The 19370-nt window shown below is 30.6% G+C and overlaps 2 protein-coding genes across 2 annotated transcripts; both read right to left on the bottom strand.

Annotated features, from left to right (window-relative positions):
• Positions 1 to 12297: 12297 nt before the first annotated feature.
• LOC130946661 (GPI-anchored protein LLG2-like) lies at positions 12298 to 13572 on the bottom strand. The gene is made up of 3 exons (XM_057875489.1): positions 13468 to 13572; positions 13334 to 13378; positions 12298 to 12744 (listed from the first exon to the last, which is right to left on the bottom strand). Exons 1-3 carry the CDS (start codon positions 13553 to 13555, stop codon positions 12365 to 12367), a joined length of 513 nt encoding a protein of 170 aa, XP_057731472.1. The 5' UTR covers positions 13556 to 13572; the 3' UTR covers positions 12298 to 12364.
• Positions 13573 to 14248: 676 nt separating this feature from the next.
• LOC130946660 (uncharacterized) lies at positions 14249 to 18695 on the bottom strand. Its single transcript, XM_057875488.1, has 9 exons — positions 18677 to 18695; positions 17390 to 17922; positions 16774 to 16914; positions 16586 to 16681; positions 16376 to 16502; positions 15894 to 16003; positions 15455 to 15538; positions 14793 to 14875; positions 14249 to 14697 (listed from the first exon to the last, which is right to left on the bottom strand). Exons 2-9 carry the CDS (start codon positions 17747 to 17749, stop codon positions 14481 to 14483), a joined length of 1218 nt encoding a protein of 405 aa, XP_057731471.1. The 5' UTR covers positions 17750 to 17922; positions 18677 to 18695; the 3' UTR covers positions 14249 to 14480.
• Positions 18696 to 19370: the final 675 nt, after the last annotated feature.

The following is a 19370-nucleotide window of genomic DNA, read 5'->3' as shown; positions in this document are numbered from 1 at the left end:
GTATAGTTCTATTGATATTGACTTCTTATAAATTGGAAATGAGTGGTTAAGTAGAGAGAACAATCTCTCCCTTTTTTTGGGTGCTAAACTACTACTGTGCCCAAGCACCTGTATAAAATATTTATTAAAATATAAAATATAAAATATATATTAAATTAAATTATATATATTTATATAAAAATATATAATAATTAATTTTAGTAATTGATTTTGATATATAAATAATATTTTTGGTAATTCTATATTTATTGTTTAATCGTGTTTAACTTGCTAAAAGAATCTTGTTGAAAACTTTTGAAGAAATTAAATGGAATAAAAAATATTGAATATTTTTTAAAATAAGTGAAATTGATAAAGTGATGAAGGGTTGGTTTTTCAACTTGAGGTTTTTAACTTTATGCTAAAAGTTACTTTCAGGCATGCGTGGATTTTTCATGTTTATAAATGTCGACAATGCTATTATGTGCCTCCACTTGGCTCCCAAGAACATTATATAATCACCACGTATACAAATTTTCAAAGGATGATTCGGGTCAAAATGAAAAAAAAAAAAGACAAGATAAATTAACAGTAAATTCTAGTAAAAAATTAATGCAGGACTTATAATTTAAAAAAAAAAATCAGTATAGTAAAGTAGTAATATTTTTTTAAGCGTAAATTAGTAATATTTGGAATGCATGTTGGTTAGACGCAAAATAAAAAAAAGTTTAACAATGTATCAAATTATAATTATAGTAGTAGTAGACAAAATTATCACTAAATTAAATAAATTTAATTTAACAGTGTTATTCAAGAATAATTAATTATATTAAAAATAAATAAATATTTTTAAGATTTAACTTGAATAAAATATTTTAATAATAGAGTAATTATTAATTGATAGTTACTCACATGAAAATATCTATAGCAACAAGAATATATATATATATATATATATATATATATATATATATATATATATATATATATCAAATAATTTAATCAAATATATTAAATTATTTAATAATTTTCAATTAAATTTTTATACAAAAGACATTCTCACCTGAATCATCATCTTATTAAAAAATTCGTAGATATAATACGCTTACTCTATTATTATTATTATTATTATAAATTGCATTTTATGTTGTTATGTTTGGCATTTGGTAATTGGTACTTGGAATGGCAGTTTGTCATTTTCTTTCCATTAGGTATGGAATTGATGCTTTCCCTGTTGGATTAAGTAGTCATCCCAATATTTAGGTAAGAGTCCACCGGCAAATTAGTTTTAATTTAGTATCCTTTCCTATTGGCATATTCTTTCCTGAGGTTGATTCTTAGGATTCAATAATTGGAATTTTACCCTAGAACTAATTCATCTGTTTTTATAAGTAATTTATTATAAAAGTTAAAAAAAGAATTTGCTTACTATTTTCCTCTATTCTAATTTCTAAATGTCATATAGTTTTCAAAATGGGTTGAAAAGAGCAATACTACAATTTAAAAAAATGCTTTCCTAAAATTCTAAAATATAAACAATTAAAGTTAGATATTTTTATTAATGTACACAATAATATAAGAAGTAAAGATTAATTTCCATATACTGATATGATTAATCAATAAAATTAGAAAGAAAAAAAGAAAAAAAAAGTAATTCATCGTATCTAGCGAACCTCATTATTTATAAGAAGTTTGTCTTATTTCACAGCGAACTTCAAGTCAAATTTTTTTTGTGTATTTTTCTATGTATTTTTTGTTTTTTTTTGGGTATTTATAGAGGATAATTTTTTAGAAAAATAAAGTTTTTTTATTTTATAATGAAAAAAAATCCGATCAATTGTAATAAACAATAATTGCATGACATATTTTAATAGAAAACCACGCATATCTTTGGCATAATTTGGCTTGAAACTGATAAAATTTAAAGTCAATTCAGCTATGTTTATAGTGAGCACTATTTTAATATAATATTTTTTTAACAACTAGTAGTTGTCTTCTTCTATTTTGTTAATTAAAAATAATTAAATATACAATTAATAAATAAAAAATTATATTTTTTATTAGTGTTAGAAGTATTTGGTATATGAATATATTATTAGAATTAAATTATGAAAAGACTCAAATTCTATTTTGAATTTTAGCAAAATTACATAACCATATGTGAAATTGAAGAGTTTCCTACTAAACTATAAGCTGACTATACATAATCAGGTTGAATTGGTCTAACAATTAATTTATTAATTTATTTAAATAAATATCAGAAATTAAAAAAAATTGTTTTATAAATATAATAATTTATTAACTAATAATAAATTTTTAAATAGAATTTTGATTTATGATGAATTAACATAATTTTTAGTTCATTGGACTAAAAACTACTATAAAAAAAATCTGAAAAATCCTGTGAGGAAAAAAAAAGCTGATTACACATTTTAACGCAACCATATGCCAGATTAATTCCCTGAAAACAAAATGGAGGAGAAATCAAAATCTGAGATAAGGTTCTCCCCGCTGTCCTAATCTGTGTAACACTAAATAGTGGGCCACGTGGCATGCAAGTTGGAAGTGAAATAAGGATTGAAGATTACAGCTGTGGAAATGAACTTGTGAGAGTGGTGATGCCTCGTTGCTTTCATCGTTGCCACCCACTTGTTCGCTCCTCATTGGTGGATCCTTAAAAATATCAATGTAACCAATAACGACACCTACTTTCAATTTAAGCTCTTCTGATTTCTGAACAAAGGTTAATGAATCAACGTCGATCAGCCGCGATAAACCTTTAAATAAATTTATACGTTTAATTACTAAATTACCCCCTCCTCGTGCAAGCACCATTCTTCTAGAACATCAAGATTTCAGTCTTTTAAAGTTGGAAATTTCGGCCGTGCAGTTATTTAATTGAATATTTTGATAATCAAATTCAATCTTTAATAGTTAAAAGATTGATAATAAAAAAATATAAAAAATTAATTGAATTTAGTTATTAAAATAACTTATGTTTTAGTTTTTTTTTTTAATTTTGACATTATAAGGTGAAAATGTAATTATATGTATAAGATAGTGTACAATTGAAGGGCAGTGGAAAAAACTTTTAATGCTTTAGTAATCAAATTTAATCTAAAATAATGATTAATCTTATTTTTAATTATACTAAGTGTATGTTAAAATCAATTATTAAAATCAGTTATTAATATAAAATATATGTTAGAGTATAAATATATTTTAAAAATAAAGTAAATAATATATATATTTATACACAAATACAAGATAAAAATTTTAAAAAAAATTAGGAATAGAATAATAATTAGAAAGAAAAGTTAGAATTTTAATATTTTTTATTTAATATTATGTGTGTGCACTTTTGTTCTTAAACTTTAAAATTACACAAATTAAATTATTATTTATTTTTAAAAATGAATATTACTAATATTAATAATGGGGATTTTTTAAATAAATCAAATAAATATTTTATTTACAAAAATATACATTTTGTAGCATTTCTATCAAGATGTGTCGTATGGCTTATCTCGTTTACCGTGTAATGAATTAAGATTGTACATATTTCATTTACACTATAAATGAGATAAGACACAAAATAGGAGGTGTGTATATTTCGTTTACAGTGTAAACAAGATACATGCAATCTTAATTCGTTTACACTGTAAACGAGATACGTGAATATTTATGACGTTTACAGTGTAAACGAGATATGCGATGACAAATTTTTAGCAGTTATAAATGGATATGCAACCCTTTTGTATTCTCCACAAACATTTTACTTCTTTTTCTCTACCCTTTTTCTTCCAAAAAGTAAGCCAAAATGTATAGTGGTAGTGGACTAGTGGATATTTAACTGTAAGTGTGTATTCCAATTGCCATATGAGAAATAATGATATTGGGTGATATTTGAGTGTGAGAATTCTATTTTACTGTGTACCCGGTGAGTAAGTTCTTTGTCGGAGCTAAAGAGTCTAATATTGAGTAACGTCAGTGGTAGCAGGAGAAAAGAGATTGAAAGGATGGGGTATAGATTGTTAGTACCAACGAAAAATAAAAAAATTTTGTTTCGTCTGTTTTGTCTCCATGGCGACGAGCATATGCGCCTGATGTTTGACATCCATGGGAGAATCGTGGCGGAACAAATGATTAAACTTTTTGCAGAGGTTGGTGATGTCAGTGACGATGGATCTGACAAGTTGGACTTTATGCAGGATGACCCACCTCTCGTACCACCACCGCTACACGTTATTAGTTCAGTGAAAAACATGGACGTTGACGGTGAGGACTTTAACTAGGAGTATGTTGCGGATAGCAACAAGAGTGGTTCTTCTGAAGATGATGAGGAGGAGTAGTTTGTACCAAAGACTCCGGTCGAGCCATCACATTAGTATCTTCTGCTTGTCCTGCACTCAATTCCGGCCTTATCATCTGTACCCAGTCACTATCATACATTGGATCTGGACGTGATACAAGAGAAAAATCTATTTTCCAACACGGGTGAAGACAATTACAACTTAGACAATGACGTGGAGTTTTGGATTGGCCACCGATTCAAAAGCAGAGATGCAGTAATGCAGGGTGTAAAGAATTACAGCATTCGCAGAAGTGTTGAGTACCAAGTCGTGGAGTTGGACCGATTAAAGTACCACATGCATTACCGATAATATGAAGCAGATTGCCCTTGGAGTCTCTGTGTTGCTCTCTGTCAGAATCTCGGATATTGGTAAGCTCAAGTTTAACTGTGTTCTATATTCTCATTTATCATCGAAAATGGACATTTGCTGGAGTCGCTCCTGAAGTCATGTGAGCTTAAGGGAGAAAGACTCCTTTCTCTATACACCCTGCTGCTAAACCACAAAAGCCATGGCACAAAATAGCCGCTCCACCAACTCTCATGTTTCGGTCCCGTACCATGTGTAAAAATCACAGAAGTACTTATCTACTGACTCTCTATGCACGGGTAACCCGATGTGGCACTCAACATCCTGCAGGGTGATGGTGTACTCACCCTATGGCAGATGAAAAATGTGCGTGTCAGGATGCTAGTAACTCTGCGAATGTCGTGATTAGGAAGTTGTCAAATATGAAATCTCTAAGAAGCACTGTATCGCTGAAGCCTGCCTCCCTCAAGTCGGGGACAATGACGTTCAATGGGGCAAGTGTATGACTCACTCGTCTAAACAGAAGTAGGCGAAATCTTTAATTAAAAAATTGAATAAAAAATCTATAAAGTTATAAAGCTATCAAAATTAACTAAAAAAAAAAACTCCCAATAAACATTTACATAAAAAATTAATTTAACTGATAAGTGGAAACAAACTTAACAAATAAGTAAAAACACTTACTTAATAAATTAACTTAAATAAAAATATTTACGTAATTAATTAATAATTTTATTAATAAACATGTAGTTAACAAATAACTTAATTTAAGTAACAAAAATAGTGTTAAATAATTAATTACTAAATTAATAAATATTTAGTTAATTAATAACTAAATTAATAAATATTTAGTTAATTAATAACTAAATTAATAAATAAATAAAAATAAATTTAACAAATGAATAGAAATATTTACTTAATAAATTAATTTAAATAAAATATTTACTTAATTAATTAATAACTACATTATTAAACATGTAGTTAATAAATAATTTAATTAAACATATTGTCTTAAATAATTAAGTACTAAATTAAAAAACATCTAGTTAATTAATAACTACATTAATAAATATGTACTTAATAAATTAACTTAAATAATGACATTTACTTAAATAATTAATGACTTAATCACCCAGTATCTACTTAACAACTTATTTTTAATAAAAAATAAAATGAATAACATTTACTTAAGAACTTAATTTAACTAACACCTAAAAAGCAAAGTTTAGCTATCAACCTTCTTTAATAATACATTGATCCAATTATTTTGTGTTGAACACTAGTTCTATAAAAGAACTCTAACTATGACTTCAAGTACATACTCTAATATAAACACAAAGACAACAACACTAATTTCGAAGTCGACTGTCTTCGTAATATACCATGTCGAATTTAAACGGTTAATATCTGGATCATGTGTATTTGTGTGCCATATTCGCTTAGTAAGTCAATAATATGGTTAGAAGAGAGTAGAAATTAAAAAAAAATTGAAAAAATAGATGAAAAATAACTCCGAACAGCATTGTAAACGAATTGTATATATAGATTGTGTTTAATCTTATCTCTTTTACGATGTAAACGAGATAAGTTATACGATATATTTAAAAAAAATGCTACAAAATATATATTTTAGTAAGTAAAATATTTATTTTATTTATTTAAAAAATTCATTAATAATGTTAGTAATTTTATCAATGGTTAACAGAATTTAATGTATTAAAGTTTTAAAATTAGGAAGATCTATGTGTAGCTCAAAATTGGGAATAGATTTTTTTAAAAGATTGGAGGTGTAAAATATGATATTTAATTTTTAATTATTTTTTGTCTTATAAAATATACGATGAAAAATCACACTTTATTTATTCAAATAAAAAATTTAAAAAGTTCTAATTTTCTCAAAATTTAAGAGGTGTAAAACATTTTGTTTTGGAGAATATTAAAAAAAAAAAAGTAAAAAGGTTTAGACAACAAATTTGCACACTCCTCTAAAGTTTGTGGAGTAAAGTACACAAAAATTTTAATTATTCATTGAAAAATAATTAGGAGTCTTAATTCGTTTTTTAATTATTAATATAATTTTTAAATAAAATTTTTTTTTAATTTTTTATATTTAAAAAAATTAACATATATATTTTAAATTATAATTATTTAAGTATTAAGAGGATATCACTCTTACTTATTTATTTTTTTTATTATATATATTTTTAATAAATTTATGATGATAAATTAACTTGAAAATTAACATAAGGACATCATAAAAAATTATTAAATACATATGTAAATTTTTTTTATATAATCAAAATTAAATTCTAAAATATATTTAATTTATATTTTCTAATATTATTGACCCGAGTGTTCTTATTTACAATAGGAGAATATTAAAAAAAGTAAATATATATTACAAATTAAATGTAAAAAAAATATTAGAAAATTAGAATTAGCACACAGAAGTTAATGTGACACATGGTAGCACCTATATATATGCCGTCAAAGGCACTCACGTTCGGCAACACAACGCTCTTACGTGTTCCCACTTTCTCTCTCTCCATTCTCACCCCACAATTTAAGAACAACTTTGCGGGATCTGCAATCCTTAAAAACTCAACCAACACTCTTCGAATCTCGAATCTCAACCTACTTCTTCATCTTCTCTATACCCCCATCAAACCCAAGATGAAGAAGTCCGGCCTCTTCGCTGCCTCCGTCGCCGCTGCTGCTTCTGCCGCCGTCTCCTCTTCCAACCACCACCAGGTAACCCAAAACAGTTCCCTCCAAAATGTTGACTCTTTCCGCAATTTCGCTGAATATTCCGTTACCGAAAATCATGGGGATCTGGGATTTTTCGAAAAGTTTTAATATTTTTATTGGGTTTTGCAGGACGGTATGGCTGAGAGAGGTTGCCAGAGTTCTTCTTCAACGAAGGCGAATTCGTCTTCGTCGGAGAAATTCGCGCCGAGATTCGACGGGTTGCGCTTCATTGAAACTCTCGTAACTGCTCACAGATGAAGGGAAAAAAAGTGTGCTTCACAATTAAATTCTCTCTTCCTTCTTTTGGAGCTTGTTCCTCCTCTGTTTTTTTTTCTTGTGTTTGTTATTTAGACAAGTATTAATGATTAATGATTCATCTGTGGGAAAATATTTCAACCTTTTTACTGTTTTATTTCCCGTAGGAGTTTATTTTTATTAGGAGTCTTTAGAGAAGGTTTCGTTAAAAAGGAAAAAAAAAATTTGTGTAATTTAAATTTTTAATGTCACGGGACTATTATATGATATGATGATTATGCTCTCGTGGTGCTAATTCTGACCTTATATTTGTGGAGTCCTTTTTGAATTATGTCTATGTTGAAAACATACCATAAATTGAAGAAACTTGTTGGGTTTTTTTTTTGTTAAATACAGAAGATGGTAACATACAACATAAAAAGTTCTAGTACCCAAATTTTTTTTATGGGATACAAAACCTTTTATGGTTGTACTTTACTAATTTGTGCACATCAAAGAAGTCAAATCCTAAGAGCATTGTCATTGGGGACAAGTTGGAGAGGTAGATTGTTGTAACAACTACTTGGTCATTTAATGTGGTGACCACGTGTATGTTGATGTAGGGCCTAAGAGAGTGAATGATTGTTATGGTTGAAGGTGATTGGAGATTATAGTTATGGAATTTATGAACTTATGATCATTGCTATGATTTGAAAATCTTGTTAGAAAAGTGGCTTACTAGCCTTGCAATTTCTCTTTGATATTGGTTCCTTTCATCTAAAGGATATTTGATTATGGCATAATGTTTTCTTGGAAGACAAGACAATTCTTATTGGAGCTTTTGATATTCGGATCATGGTGGCTTGACAAGTTTAAATTAAAGAGGGAAAAGAAAAAGAAAAAATAAAGAAGGTCTAAAGTAAGGAGGAAAGTGCCTTGTTGACTCACTTTCATTGTTGTTACTTATTTGGTAGAGAAGGAAAGATGAAGGATGCTACATGAATGACAATGGGGTTTTATAAGGGCAAGTACTTTTTTCCCCTCCTCCTATTCTAAATTTCCAATTAAGGAAAACGTCTTCATTATTTCTTCATTTTTCTTAAGAGTTTTCATTTATTTATTTATGTAAAAATCAAAGATATATGTAGGTATTCATGAATATCAACTAAAAAAAAAAAAGAAAATAACATAAATTAATCTAATATAATTTACCTTACAAACTAAAAATTCAAAATCTATTCATTAAGAGAACAATAGTATATAACAAAAGCATATAAAAATCCATCTCTATTCACAGCATCCCATTCCAAATAGAGTATGATTTTTAATTGGTTTAATTATTTTGGCAGTTTCTATAATTTTACTAAATTTTTAATTAAGTTTTTATATTTTTTTTCTTTTTAATTGGGTCTGTATACCATTCAGATTTTGTAATTAAGTCTTGTGGAATATTCTGTTAAATTATACAGAATATTCAATTAAGTGTTAAGTATATTCGTTTTGTTTTACGGAATATTTCGTTAATTCTAATATTTTTGTCACGGTAAAGACTTAATGATAAAATTTGATAGAGACTCAATTAAAAAAAAATTAATTAAAAATTCAATAAAATTATAAGAAATGAGAGAATAATTAAACTTTTTAATTTTGGTCTTAGATTTATATGTATATAGCAATTAATTGATATTTGATCATTTTATATGTCATGGAGATTTAGTGGGTTGTCATAGAGTAGGTATTTTTTCCTCTCTCTTACATTCCCATTTATTCACGGTAAAGATCCCCATGAGCTTGGTCAAATTCTTTATAGCGGGTAATCACCGTAAGTATTAACGGCAGAGAGAAGATAATTTAAAGTTATTTAATTTCATTTAATATTTATAATTTTTTACGTATAATATTTAAAATTATATATTTATTACATTTAATATTATATATTTATTTTAAAAATAATTAATAAATATAAAATAAAATAACTTTAAATTAATTCAGATTGATTTTTATTATTTTACATATATTTTTGTTATTTTGATGGAGATTTTTGCTATCCTTAAGTACTTTTTAGTTTTCATTTCTCTTTCTTTTTCTTTTGAAAAAATGAATAATTACTATACATCTACGTTATTGTTGTTTAATTATATATATATACGTGTTTATAAGAATTTTAAGATAGAAAAATTGAATTAAATAATTTTATTTTATGTAATAATATAGACTAAATCTTAAAAAGAAATATGAAAAATAGTAAAACTCATTCCTCAAAAAGGAGGAGAAAATAAAATGAATGTTCAAAGAAGTTGACCTTAGTGTGTACTTACCCATAATTGATGCATACAAATTTCAGGATTTATCACTCAACTATGAGACATCTTTGCTTATTACTCAAAACTAATTCCATTTAGAAAAAAAAATCTTTGATGCTTACTTTATGTGAATTAAAACACAATAATAACTCATATATCCCATTTATCATTAACACAATATTTTATATAAGTGAATAAATGTAATATACATCAAATTAAATATATAACATTGTTTGTATGGTCAAGGGACTTAATTAGTGTGAATTCTCCACTAGTTAAGTGGACCCAAAAAAAGGATAGCATAGTTGAAATACAGAACAAGCATAGGTGCATATATACAGCATTCAGCACCATAGTCTATGGACAAAAATGCACACATAATGTTGCGTGAAGGTACCGAAAATTATTTTGTTGAACTTTTGAAAAATCTTGCATGCCTTCAACTTTTCAAGCCGATTTTTTATGTCGGGTATATATATATACTTTTCTTTCATTTCCTTTCGGCGGATTCTCTTCCATGTAATTTTCGATCACTATTTATAACTTTATAAAAAAAAAATTTCAGTTACATTATTGTTGTTCTGTCTAATCAATAATTGCATGATTAGTTGATTACATTACACAAGCATACAATGCATCAAATTGGTGTGCTTCATGATGGGTCGATATCATGCACGTATTAGACATGAAATGTGAAGCTTCCTTATAGAATGCAACATGCTATGTGGTTAGAGGCTTTGGATAGAGTAATAGTAATTAGTGGACAAATTACTAACGTCACTCAGCAACAGGCAATGGATGACTCTTCCACAATGAAAATCTATAAAGAATTATTGTCATTTCATTTTTGTTCACTTTTTAGTAATACTTCTACTGTTACAATTAGAAACTTAAAGTATAATAGCATACAACAATTAGTACAAGCCAATTGTTGGTACTCATTTAAAACCAGAAAGCAAATTATTTTTCATTATATATTAAAATTTAATTTTGATGCACTGTCAGTGTAAAATTATTTTATACGTACATTTAATCATGTGACGCTACATGAGTAAAAATAACTATCTTTTATATTGCACGACTGTGTAAAACTTTTTAAACCGTGATTGAATAAAAATTAAACTCTATATATTATTGTATATAATAAATATGTTTTACACATTTTTAACATATTTAAATAAAAATCAGTTTTTAGAATGCACATTAAATATGAATCTAGAATTACACAAATATTTCTCATGTTTTATAATATGAGAATAGAAATAATATGATAAGTTTTTAGAGTTTAATTCAAACATGATTATTTATATTCAAATAAAATATTTAAAAAATTATTTCATATATTAAATATATTTACAATTACATTTATTATACAATAATATATAAGAAAACATTTACCCCCTGGCTAATTTTCTAAGAATATCATAATAATTGCCTTACTAAAATATATATATATATAAAGACAATTTTGTTTAAAATTTACGAAGAAATCATGGGTACGGTGGTTCAATAATTTGTTACTGGAATGGTGGCAGTCAATTATTCAATTGTAAGGACCAATGGCAAGTTGGTTAGCCAATTGACTAATCAGGGCTTGGGTTTCATTTTTGAGTTTTGACCATATATATATATATACCTCTCCACAGACCATAATTGGATTCTTCGTTATTTTATTTTATTTGGCGAATCATTCATTTATTTATTTTCTGATTTTTAGTCAATCATTGTATTATTTGTACTAATAACTTTCTTCGTCCATATCTAGTACCATACAGGAGGAGATTGAATATTGTGCTTTGGTCAAAATCGAAGAGGATAAACATGAGAGCGAGATCAATAGAGAAATTCGGATAAGTGCTTATTCTAATTAACCCCACTACTTCTTCAATTTGCATTTTATTGGAGTCATGTATGTATATGCTAATGTCAACAATTGTCAAGTCTAAACCCCACACTATACATCATCATCGCTTAATTTAAAAAGGATATGATCTAATTGGATATACATGCCACTGCAAAAGCATATAAACTTCAATTCAAATTATTAGCTAACAACATTAAAAAAATAAATAAATAAAGAAACTCCAGGCATATTTCAATAACATACAGTATAGCAACTTTTAGTGAGTGTTTTTTATTTTGTCTTTGTAAAATTCATTTGATTACGATTATTAATCTTTAGGAAAAGTAATTTATTTATGAAAAATACAGAAAATTAATTTTTAATAGCTAATATTAATCAATTTTAGTATTTAAATTTATAATTTATAATTTAAAATTAAAGGTATATGATTTAGGATTTAGAATTTAAAATAAACAAACTAATTTTAAAAAAACATTAAATATGAGAGATGGAACCTTATTATTCTTCACTCAAACATGCTCTCTAATATGGTACAAGAGACTTTGATTTCAAATTGATGATATATACATACATGTTTAGAACCAATGGAACAAGAAGCCTCCTAGGAAAGCAGCAACAGAGAAGAGCAAGATGATAGAATGAGAAGCATTATGAGAAAGTTTGGGAGAGCTAAAAGATGTAGAAGGAGAAGGAGGATATACTACATTTTCACAGTTAAGACCTTCAGATTCTTCTTTGCATTGATTAGCAAAGAGGCCAGGAGGGTATTTTCCATGAATGTTAATGTAGCTAAACATGACTTGAGCACAATCACTTCCCTCATCATTGATCTCCTTTGAGATTGGGCATGCCAATTGCTTTAGAGCATTGCAACAAATCTTTGGTGGATAATGTGGCCCCTTGCACTGGCTTGTGATTATTGTGTAGTTCAGCTTCTCCATGTCAACTTTGCAAGCTGCATTATATATGTTTCGGATAGTAAAATCAATGGTAGTTTTAATTATCTAATAAGATTTAATATCTTTTATTTTTATTTTTAGTGTATTTTGACTTCTCGGCAATAAATCTTCAAATTTTGATTATTAGAGTGAGAACGATACCAAAATTCGAGAGCAGGACATAAGGTAGAACATTTTTGGGAGTCTAAGCGGAAAAAAAAATACATTTTTCATTAATTTACGAGACAAGAGAAAAATGTATAGATTTCACAGTGACAACACTTTTACATTTGCCTCTATTATTCACACATTATGTTTCGTGAATTTAATTTTTATGTAACATTCAATGCAAAGGAGTTTTACACAAATAACCTAAGTAATTAATTTTCAAATTCACTATTTTAAAATCATCTAAAATATGAGTTTTTTACACGTTAGTTAGTGTATCAAAATTAAATTTTCGTGTCTCATGCAAAAAAGAGAGGAGCGTGACATGCATTTATTGTTTGATTTTGTAAGATAATAAGCTTAGAATGGAATTCATAATTTCAAAAAATCAGTCGCTTTATTATGTCCACAGATTAAACAACAGTAAAGAAATGTTACCTGTCTTGGCCTGAAGGAGGGAACGGACAGTTGTAGTTGATACCCCTGAAATCAAACATATGAATGTCACAACAAAAAAGAATGTGGCATGCATGCAACAATGGCGGTGTTTGGAGGGAAAGAAAAGAACTTACCAGAATTGGAAGCGGAAGAAGCCGAGGCTAACGTGACAATGAGAATGAAGAAGAGAATGCAAGAGAATAAGGCATTTGAGGAAGCCATTTTCTATATCCGATTCTTTGTATTGTGTGTTATGAAGAAGAAGGATACATAATTTAAATTTGCAGAAAGCGTGTTGTGGAGTTAGGTGGCAATGACAGTTATTCAGTTTGAGGACAAATCAAAATTAATTATTTTGTGCAATTTGTTGGAGTCATCTGTTTCAAACCAACTTTGATTGATACACATTTATTGAAGATACTCGTTTGTATAATTATAATAATTATTTATCTATAAATAGATAAATAACCAATGACAATAAAACTAACCATTTATATTTTATTATTTACTAATTACCTGAATTTAAACAAAACAAAATTTACATAAAACTAACTTTATCTATGCAGTTTTTTTTGTTTTACTTTCTTTTTTTTTTTCTTTCTTTTTTAATGTTCAGATTATTATAATGCATTTCTAGGAACTCATATATGGAAATCTATTGCCAATTTGAATTAGAACTCCACACAGAGTGCACATTAAGGTATTTTAAAATCGAAATTATGATGACAAAAACTAAAAAATAAAGGTGACGAGACATATATAATAAGTCCACTTAAGCAACCAGCGCGAGTACGAATTTTGCGTTGCCCATGAAACAACTCATTGGCCAACAACAAACCTAATGGTGCTCCGATCTGTAACGGATTAATCCTTGGCCTACGGCCTGCCAAATTGGGGATACCATGGGAAACAAAGTAGAAAAGTCCTCAAATCAAATTTTCCCAAAAATGATACATTCCATGGACTACAATAAACAATTACAGTTCATATTTTGAACTGAAATTTAAAACTTCAAACAAAAATTGTATCAAACTTTTCGTGAAGTCATCTCATTCAGCCAATATGTACATTGTTAACGAACTCTCTCATGGCAAAAACTGCACAGATTTGCTGTATAAGTTGTCAGAAACAAACTTGGTTATATTCTCTAACGGATGTTGGTTTGCCTCACTTTCCGCGTTATGGACCTCCCCATGCGAACACGTCGAGTTGTGAGGGCTTCTAACAGTACGGTTAAAGCATGTTCCACTGCTTCTGCCTGTGTATCCAACCCAATGGAGCTAAACTGGGGAAGAAGTTGGAGCTCTAAGAGCAGGCCGACAGCTGCTGCAGCCGTACAAGTCCGATCCCAAGATGGTTGGGGCCTGCCATAGATAGCCATAGGAAAGAATGAAGTTTAGGCGGAAATAAAAAAAGAGGTAGCCACAGCACAGGTTTCGCTAATTTGAAGTTTCATTACCTAAGTTTATGCATGGCAGATGCACCAGGATTTAAGGATATACAAGCAAGGTCCTCATCTCCCCAAACTGATTTTGCTTGATCCTGTTGAAATTAAAAACTTCACATCAGTGAGACGCAAACATGATTGAAAACAGTTAACTCATTCCAAGCATAGCTTCTATCTCCATTGTCTCACTATCTCTATCTTTGTGCCCCAATGATAGCTTCCAAACCTACCTTAACTGACCCTAAATAAAATCATTGAAAGCAGTTTGTGCAGAACTAGCCAAATAAGACGATATTATCTTATACTCATAAAATTTTTAAAGTAGGCCCCTCTAACTTGCATCTGGTAGCCTCTTGGCATGTCTAAGAACTAGAACATCTGAACATACAATAGAATAAGATTTTACGATCCCTTGGTATCTAACAATCGTAGGTCGTCAAGGGAGGCACTGTTCTGAAAACTCGAGCTGTTCTATAATCTAATACCTAACATGTTATATTTTTTATTTTTGTTATTTTTCATTTTTCCAAAGCTAGCTGCGATCGTATTTGTGTTCGTCCAAAACCAGCAATATCACTGGGAAAACTTTGTCCTGCCTAAGCAGACTCATGTGAAAAGTTGCAACTATAATGTATAAACAGAAGAAAAAGAAAACGAAACCCTCCAGTTATTACCTGAAGACGCCTAAACATAGCTGCAGAGTTGCTCCATGTCCCATCAATCAAAATAAAATGCAGTGTTGTGTCTACTTTTGAATCCTTCACAATCAAAAGAAGACTGTTACCTTGTTGCACAACATGAAAACAAGGAACTCTATATCGAAATCTTGAGGCAACATGAACAAATGATATTTAGTTTACAAAGGTCGTTGACCTAAATAGCAACAATATTCTCATCAAATTAAGAGTCCATTTGTTGTTGTCATTGCTTAGGTATCAATCTTAACTAATGAATATAAAATATCAAAAAAGAAATTAACCAAACTAAGTATTGCTTCATGTTTCATTAATTACACAGCATTCTCCTCACAAGCACAATTGCTAGTACTATTCGTATATTTGTAAGCCAACAGAGAAAAATACAATTATCATCATAATGTTAGAAGAGTAAAACCTTTGCTGCTGTGACTTCATAGTTTGTGACCAGCTCCTCACCAAACGCATCTTGAACTGATTTTAAAACTGAGCTCTTGTTGGGATAAAGGCACCATACCTTACTTTTTCCTGAATTAAGGTAAACCCAAATCCAAACAGACTGAATACTAATCTTCAGAATTATATATAATGATCCCAAGAGCATGTAGATCCAACATATCAAGGAAGAATAACTAAATTAAATCACGCACTAATATCTTAATTGATGATAGGAATGCAGCTTAAACTTACTACCATAATAAGGATCCATTTGAAATGAAACTAGGAACATAACCATTTACCCTCTCCATACTTGATAAAGAATATTGTGTTCCTTTATGTATATATATTTAAGCATTCAAAGAAACATTTGACGAAAGAAAATGTAGAAATAATAAATGCAACGATATGTATTCTGATGATTTCTTCATAAGTACTGCCAAGTTACAGAAATTGATATACCTGCCAGTTTAAATGCATTCCACATGATTTCTTCATGTTGAGGAATGCCAAAAAGGCACAAGTTTGCAGCGTCAACACCAAACACTTGCCACAACAGCTTACCAGTGTTGTTCTGTCGTAAGAAATCCTGCATGTACAAGTAACTGATTCAAGAGAAATGCAGATAACACAACAGAGAACCATGACAGAAACAACGAGTAATATCTAAACCTTGGGATGCATATACAACCAAAATTTTATTCCCGGCCAGAGGGAGCAGGAATTGATTCTTGAACACATACAATCCTCCTCCACAGGAAGCCAGCACTACAAAATTAAACAATAATCCATAAGAGCAGATGCCCAAGGCATATCACCATTATTCGGCAATACCTTGCTCAAACCACTTCAAATTAAACCTTCTGACAGAGGTAACCCCTGCTTCCAAGCACGCGACAGGCTATTTGTCTGGCTGAATAAAACTGGAGCTTCTTTTCAGAATCACCTAATGCCTGATAGGTCGCTCGATGTTTCTTATCTTCTTGTACCCTAAAATCCCCCTGAATCATCACATAGCATTCAAAATCTCCAGTGATCAGATTGTAATCATACTGTATCATGTGACAAATGGAGGTGCAAGTTATTATTGCTAAGCAGTATTTGGTAACTGCTGTAAAGTTTATGAAAATTTTGTAACTAGCAAGATTAAAGGCGGATTTATAACTAAAAGTCCTACATCTTAATTACTCTAAATTGAAAATTTCAGGAAGGACTCCATGGCATAGTTTGAATCTTGATTCATGTAGCTGATCCTCGTTATGAGAAAGATCCCTTTTTTAAAAAAAAATTGGGAATTGAACTCGAGCATCTTGTGGTAATGGTATAATATTTTCTACACACTACTTACAGGTATTCATATGATTAAATCATTAGCCATAGAATAGAACCGAGACATTCTTTCTAGTAATAACATAAAGAAGGCACAGCTTAAGATAAGAAAAATCCAGAGATTCAAATAAAATAATAAAAAAAAACCTGCAACTTTCCACCATTGCCACCAAAGCTCATGCGAGCATCGACGTGTTTCTCCAAAAGCTTCAAATCATTAACAATTTGAGAAACCATGGATGGAACGGGGGAGGTTGTGCCCCAGGCCCGCCACTCCTCCAAGGAGATAGCAGCACCTTCTTCTTCTTCTTCTTCTTTAACAGCTTCCCCCATGTGAGAGAACTGTAGCTGGTAAAAGCAATGGAAATGGCGTGTTGATGCTCCGTTAGCGTGGGTTCGGTTCCAAGATTGAAACTTCGGCTTCGAATGAGGACATTTGCATAGAAAGGCCCTAGTAGTAGTAGTAACCAATGATGATGAAGACGATGATAATGGCATCAGCAACATTTTTTTACTCTCTTCTCTGTTGGATCGGATTGTTATTTCTTAGGATTACTAATTTACTATTTGATTTTTTTGTCCCCACAATAAGTTATTGTTGATTCTGAAATGGCCCATTATTCTCCACAATGGCCTAATTCAGATATCGTCACCACCAAAGGATCCAAAAATAAGAGGCCCTGGAAAAAAAAAAAGAAACATGAAAATCTGCTAAACATGTGATTAAAAAATATTAATTAAACCAATTTGGATTCTTGCCCAAAAAAAAAAAAAACCAATTTGGATTGGTGGTATGATCAACTCACTCATCTACTTAAACAAAAATATTGAGAATTTAATTTCTATTTTATATATATAATAATGCATTGACTTGTCATGTTAAGTGATACAGTAAACAAAAAAAAATTAATTAATCTTATATTTGGGAGAGGAATTTATTCTTCCTCTCGTGGTCAACCAAATGTAGAAGAATGGATCATTGTATTAGGTATAGATCTATAGCCACCAACTAATTTCGGCGGCACATAATTTTTTTTTTGGCGACTGCATAATAATAATAATAATAATAATAATAATAATAATAATAAGGGATAAGTATTATTTTGGTCCCTTACGTTGAGGGTCGGAATCGAACCCGTTCCTGATCTAATTTTCGATTTAGAATCGTACTTAACGTTTTTTTTTTTCGTATTAAAATCGTCTTTTTCTACTTTTATTTTTTTGTTTTTACCAAATTACCCTTTATTATTAAAAAATTATAAAATAAAATAATTATAAAATAAATAAAAAAAAAAGAAGAAAAGGAGGTGGGGGGAAGTCTGCGAGAAAAAGGGAGGGGGAGGAGGGGGGAGAAGGAAATCGGAGGGGAAGGGACCGCGCTTCACGCCGTCCGGTCGCACCGCCGTCGCGCCGTCTCATCCCGCCGCGCCTCACCGCCAGATCCGCGCCTCACGCCGTCACCCATGGAGCCACGAGCTGCGCCGGTCGCCGCTGCACCGCACCGCACCAACCCACCACCGCTTCTTCTTCTTCTTTTTCTTCTTCTTCTGTGAAATCTGCGAATTTTCTGTGAAATCTGTAAATTTTTTGGTGAAATCTGTGAATTTTCTGTTGATGATGATGATGAGGGATGAGGGAGTGGGTGAGGGGGGGTTCCGATGAGGAGGTGAGGAAGTGGGTGAGGGGGAGGCGGTGAGGGGTGAGGGATGGGGGGGGGGGAGGTGTTGAGGGGTGGGGGGGAGGCAGTGAGGGGTGGCGGGTGAGGGTGAGGGGTGGCGGATGAGGCAGTGAGGGGTGGCGGGTGAGGGTGAGGGTGAAGGGTGGGGGGTGGCGGGTGAGGGTGAGGGGTCGGGGGGGAGGCAGTGAGGGGTGGCGGGTGAGGGGAGGGGAGGGGAGGGGGAGGGGGGAAGGGGAGGCTGGGGGTGGGGGTGGGGGTGGGAGGCGGGAAGCAGAGAGGAAGAGGAGGGGGAGGGGGGACCGGGGAAAGGGAGGAGGAGGGGGGAAGGGGAGACCGGGGTGGGGGTGGGGGTGGGAGAGGGGTATTTTTGTCTAAGAAAATGGAAACGACGATTTTAATACGAAAAAAACGTTAAGTACGATTCTAAATCGAAAATTAGATTAGGGACGG

Source organism: Arachis stenosperma, chromosome 8, assembly GCF_014773155.1.
Source record: "Arachis stenosperma cultivar V10309 chromosome 8, arast.V10309.gnm1.PFL2, whole genome shotgun sequence".
In the NCBI taxonomy this organism is placed as follows: domain Eukaryota; kingdom Viridiplantae; phylum Streptophyta; class Magnoliopsida; order Fabales; family Fabaceae; genus Arachis; species Arachis stenosperma.
Note: the sequence above shows the minus strand (reverse complement) of the source record. Positions and strands in the feature narration are given on the sequence as shown.

Excerpts from the sequence above, each read along its gene's own strand:
- LOC130946661 (XM_057875489.1), bottom strand. The coding sequence starts at position 13,555 with ATGGCTTCCTCAAATGCCTTATTCTCTTGCATTCTCTTCTTCATTCTC. Across the intron at positions 13,379-13,467 it reads TTCTTCCGCTTCCAATTCTG|GGGTATCAACTACAACTGTC; the intron begins GTAAGTTCTTTT and ends GTTTGATTTCAG. Across the intron at positions 12,745-13,333 it reads CCTCCTTCAGGCCAAGACAG|CTTGCAAAGTTGACATGGAG; the intron begins GTAACATTTCTT and ends TATATAATGCAG.
- LOC130946660 (XM_057875488.1), bottom strand. The coding sequence starts at position 17,749 with ATGTTGCTGATGCCATTATCATCGTCTTCATCATCATTGGTTACTACT. Across the intron at positions 16,503-16,585 it reads GGTTGTATATGCATCCCAAG|GATTTCTTACGACAGAACAA; the intron begins GTTTAGATATTA and ends TTGTACATGCAG. Across the intron at positions 14,698-14,792 it reads TCTGCCATGCATAAACTTAG|GCCCCAACCATCTTGGGATC; the intron begins GTAATGAAACTT and ends TATCTATGGCAG.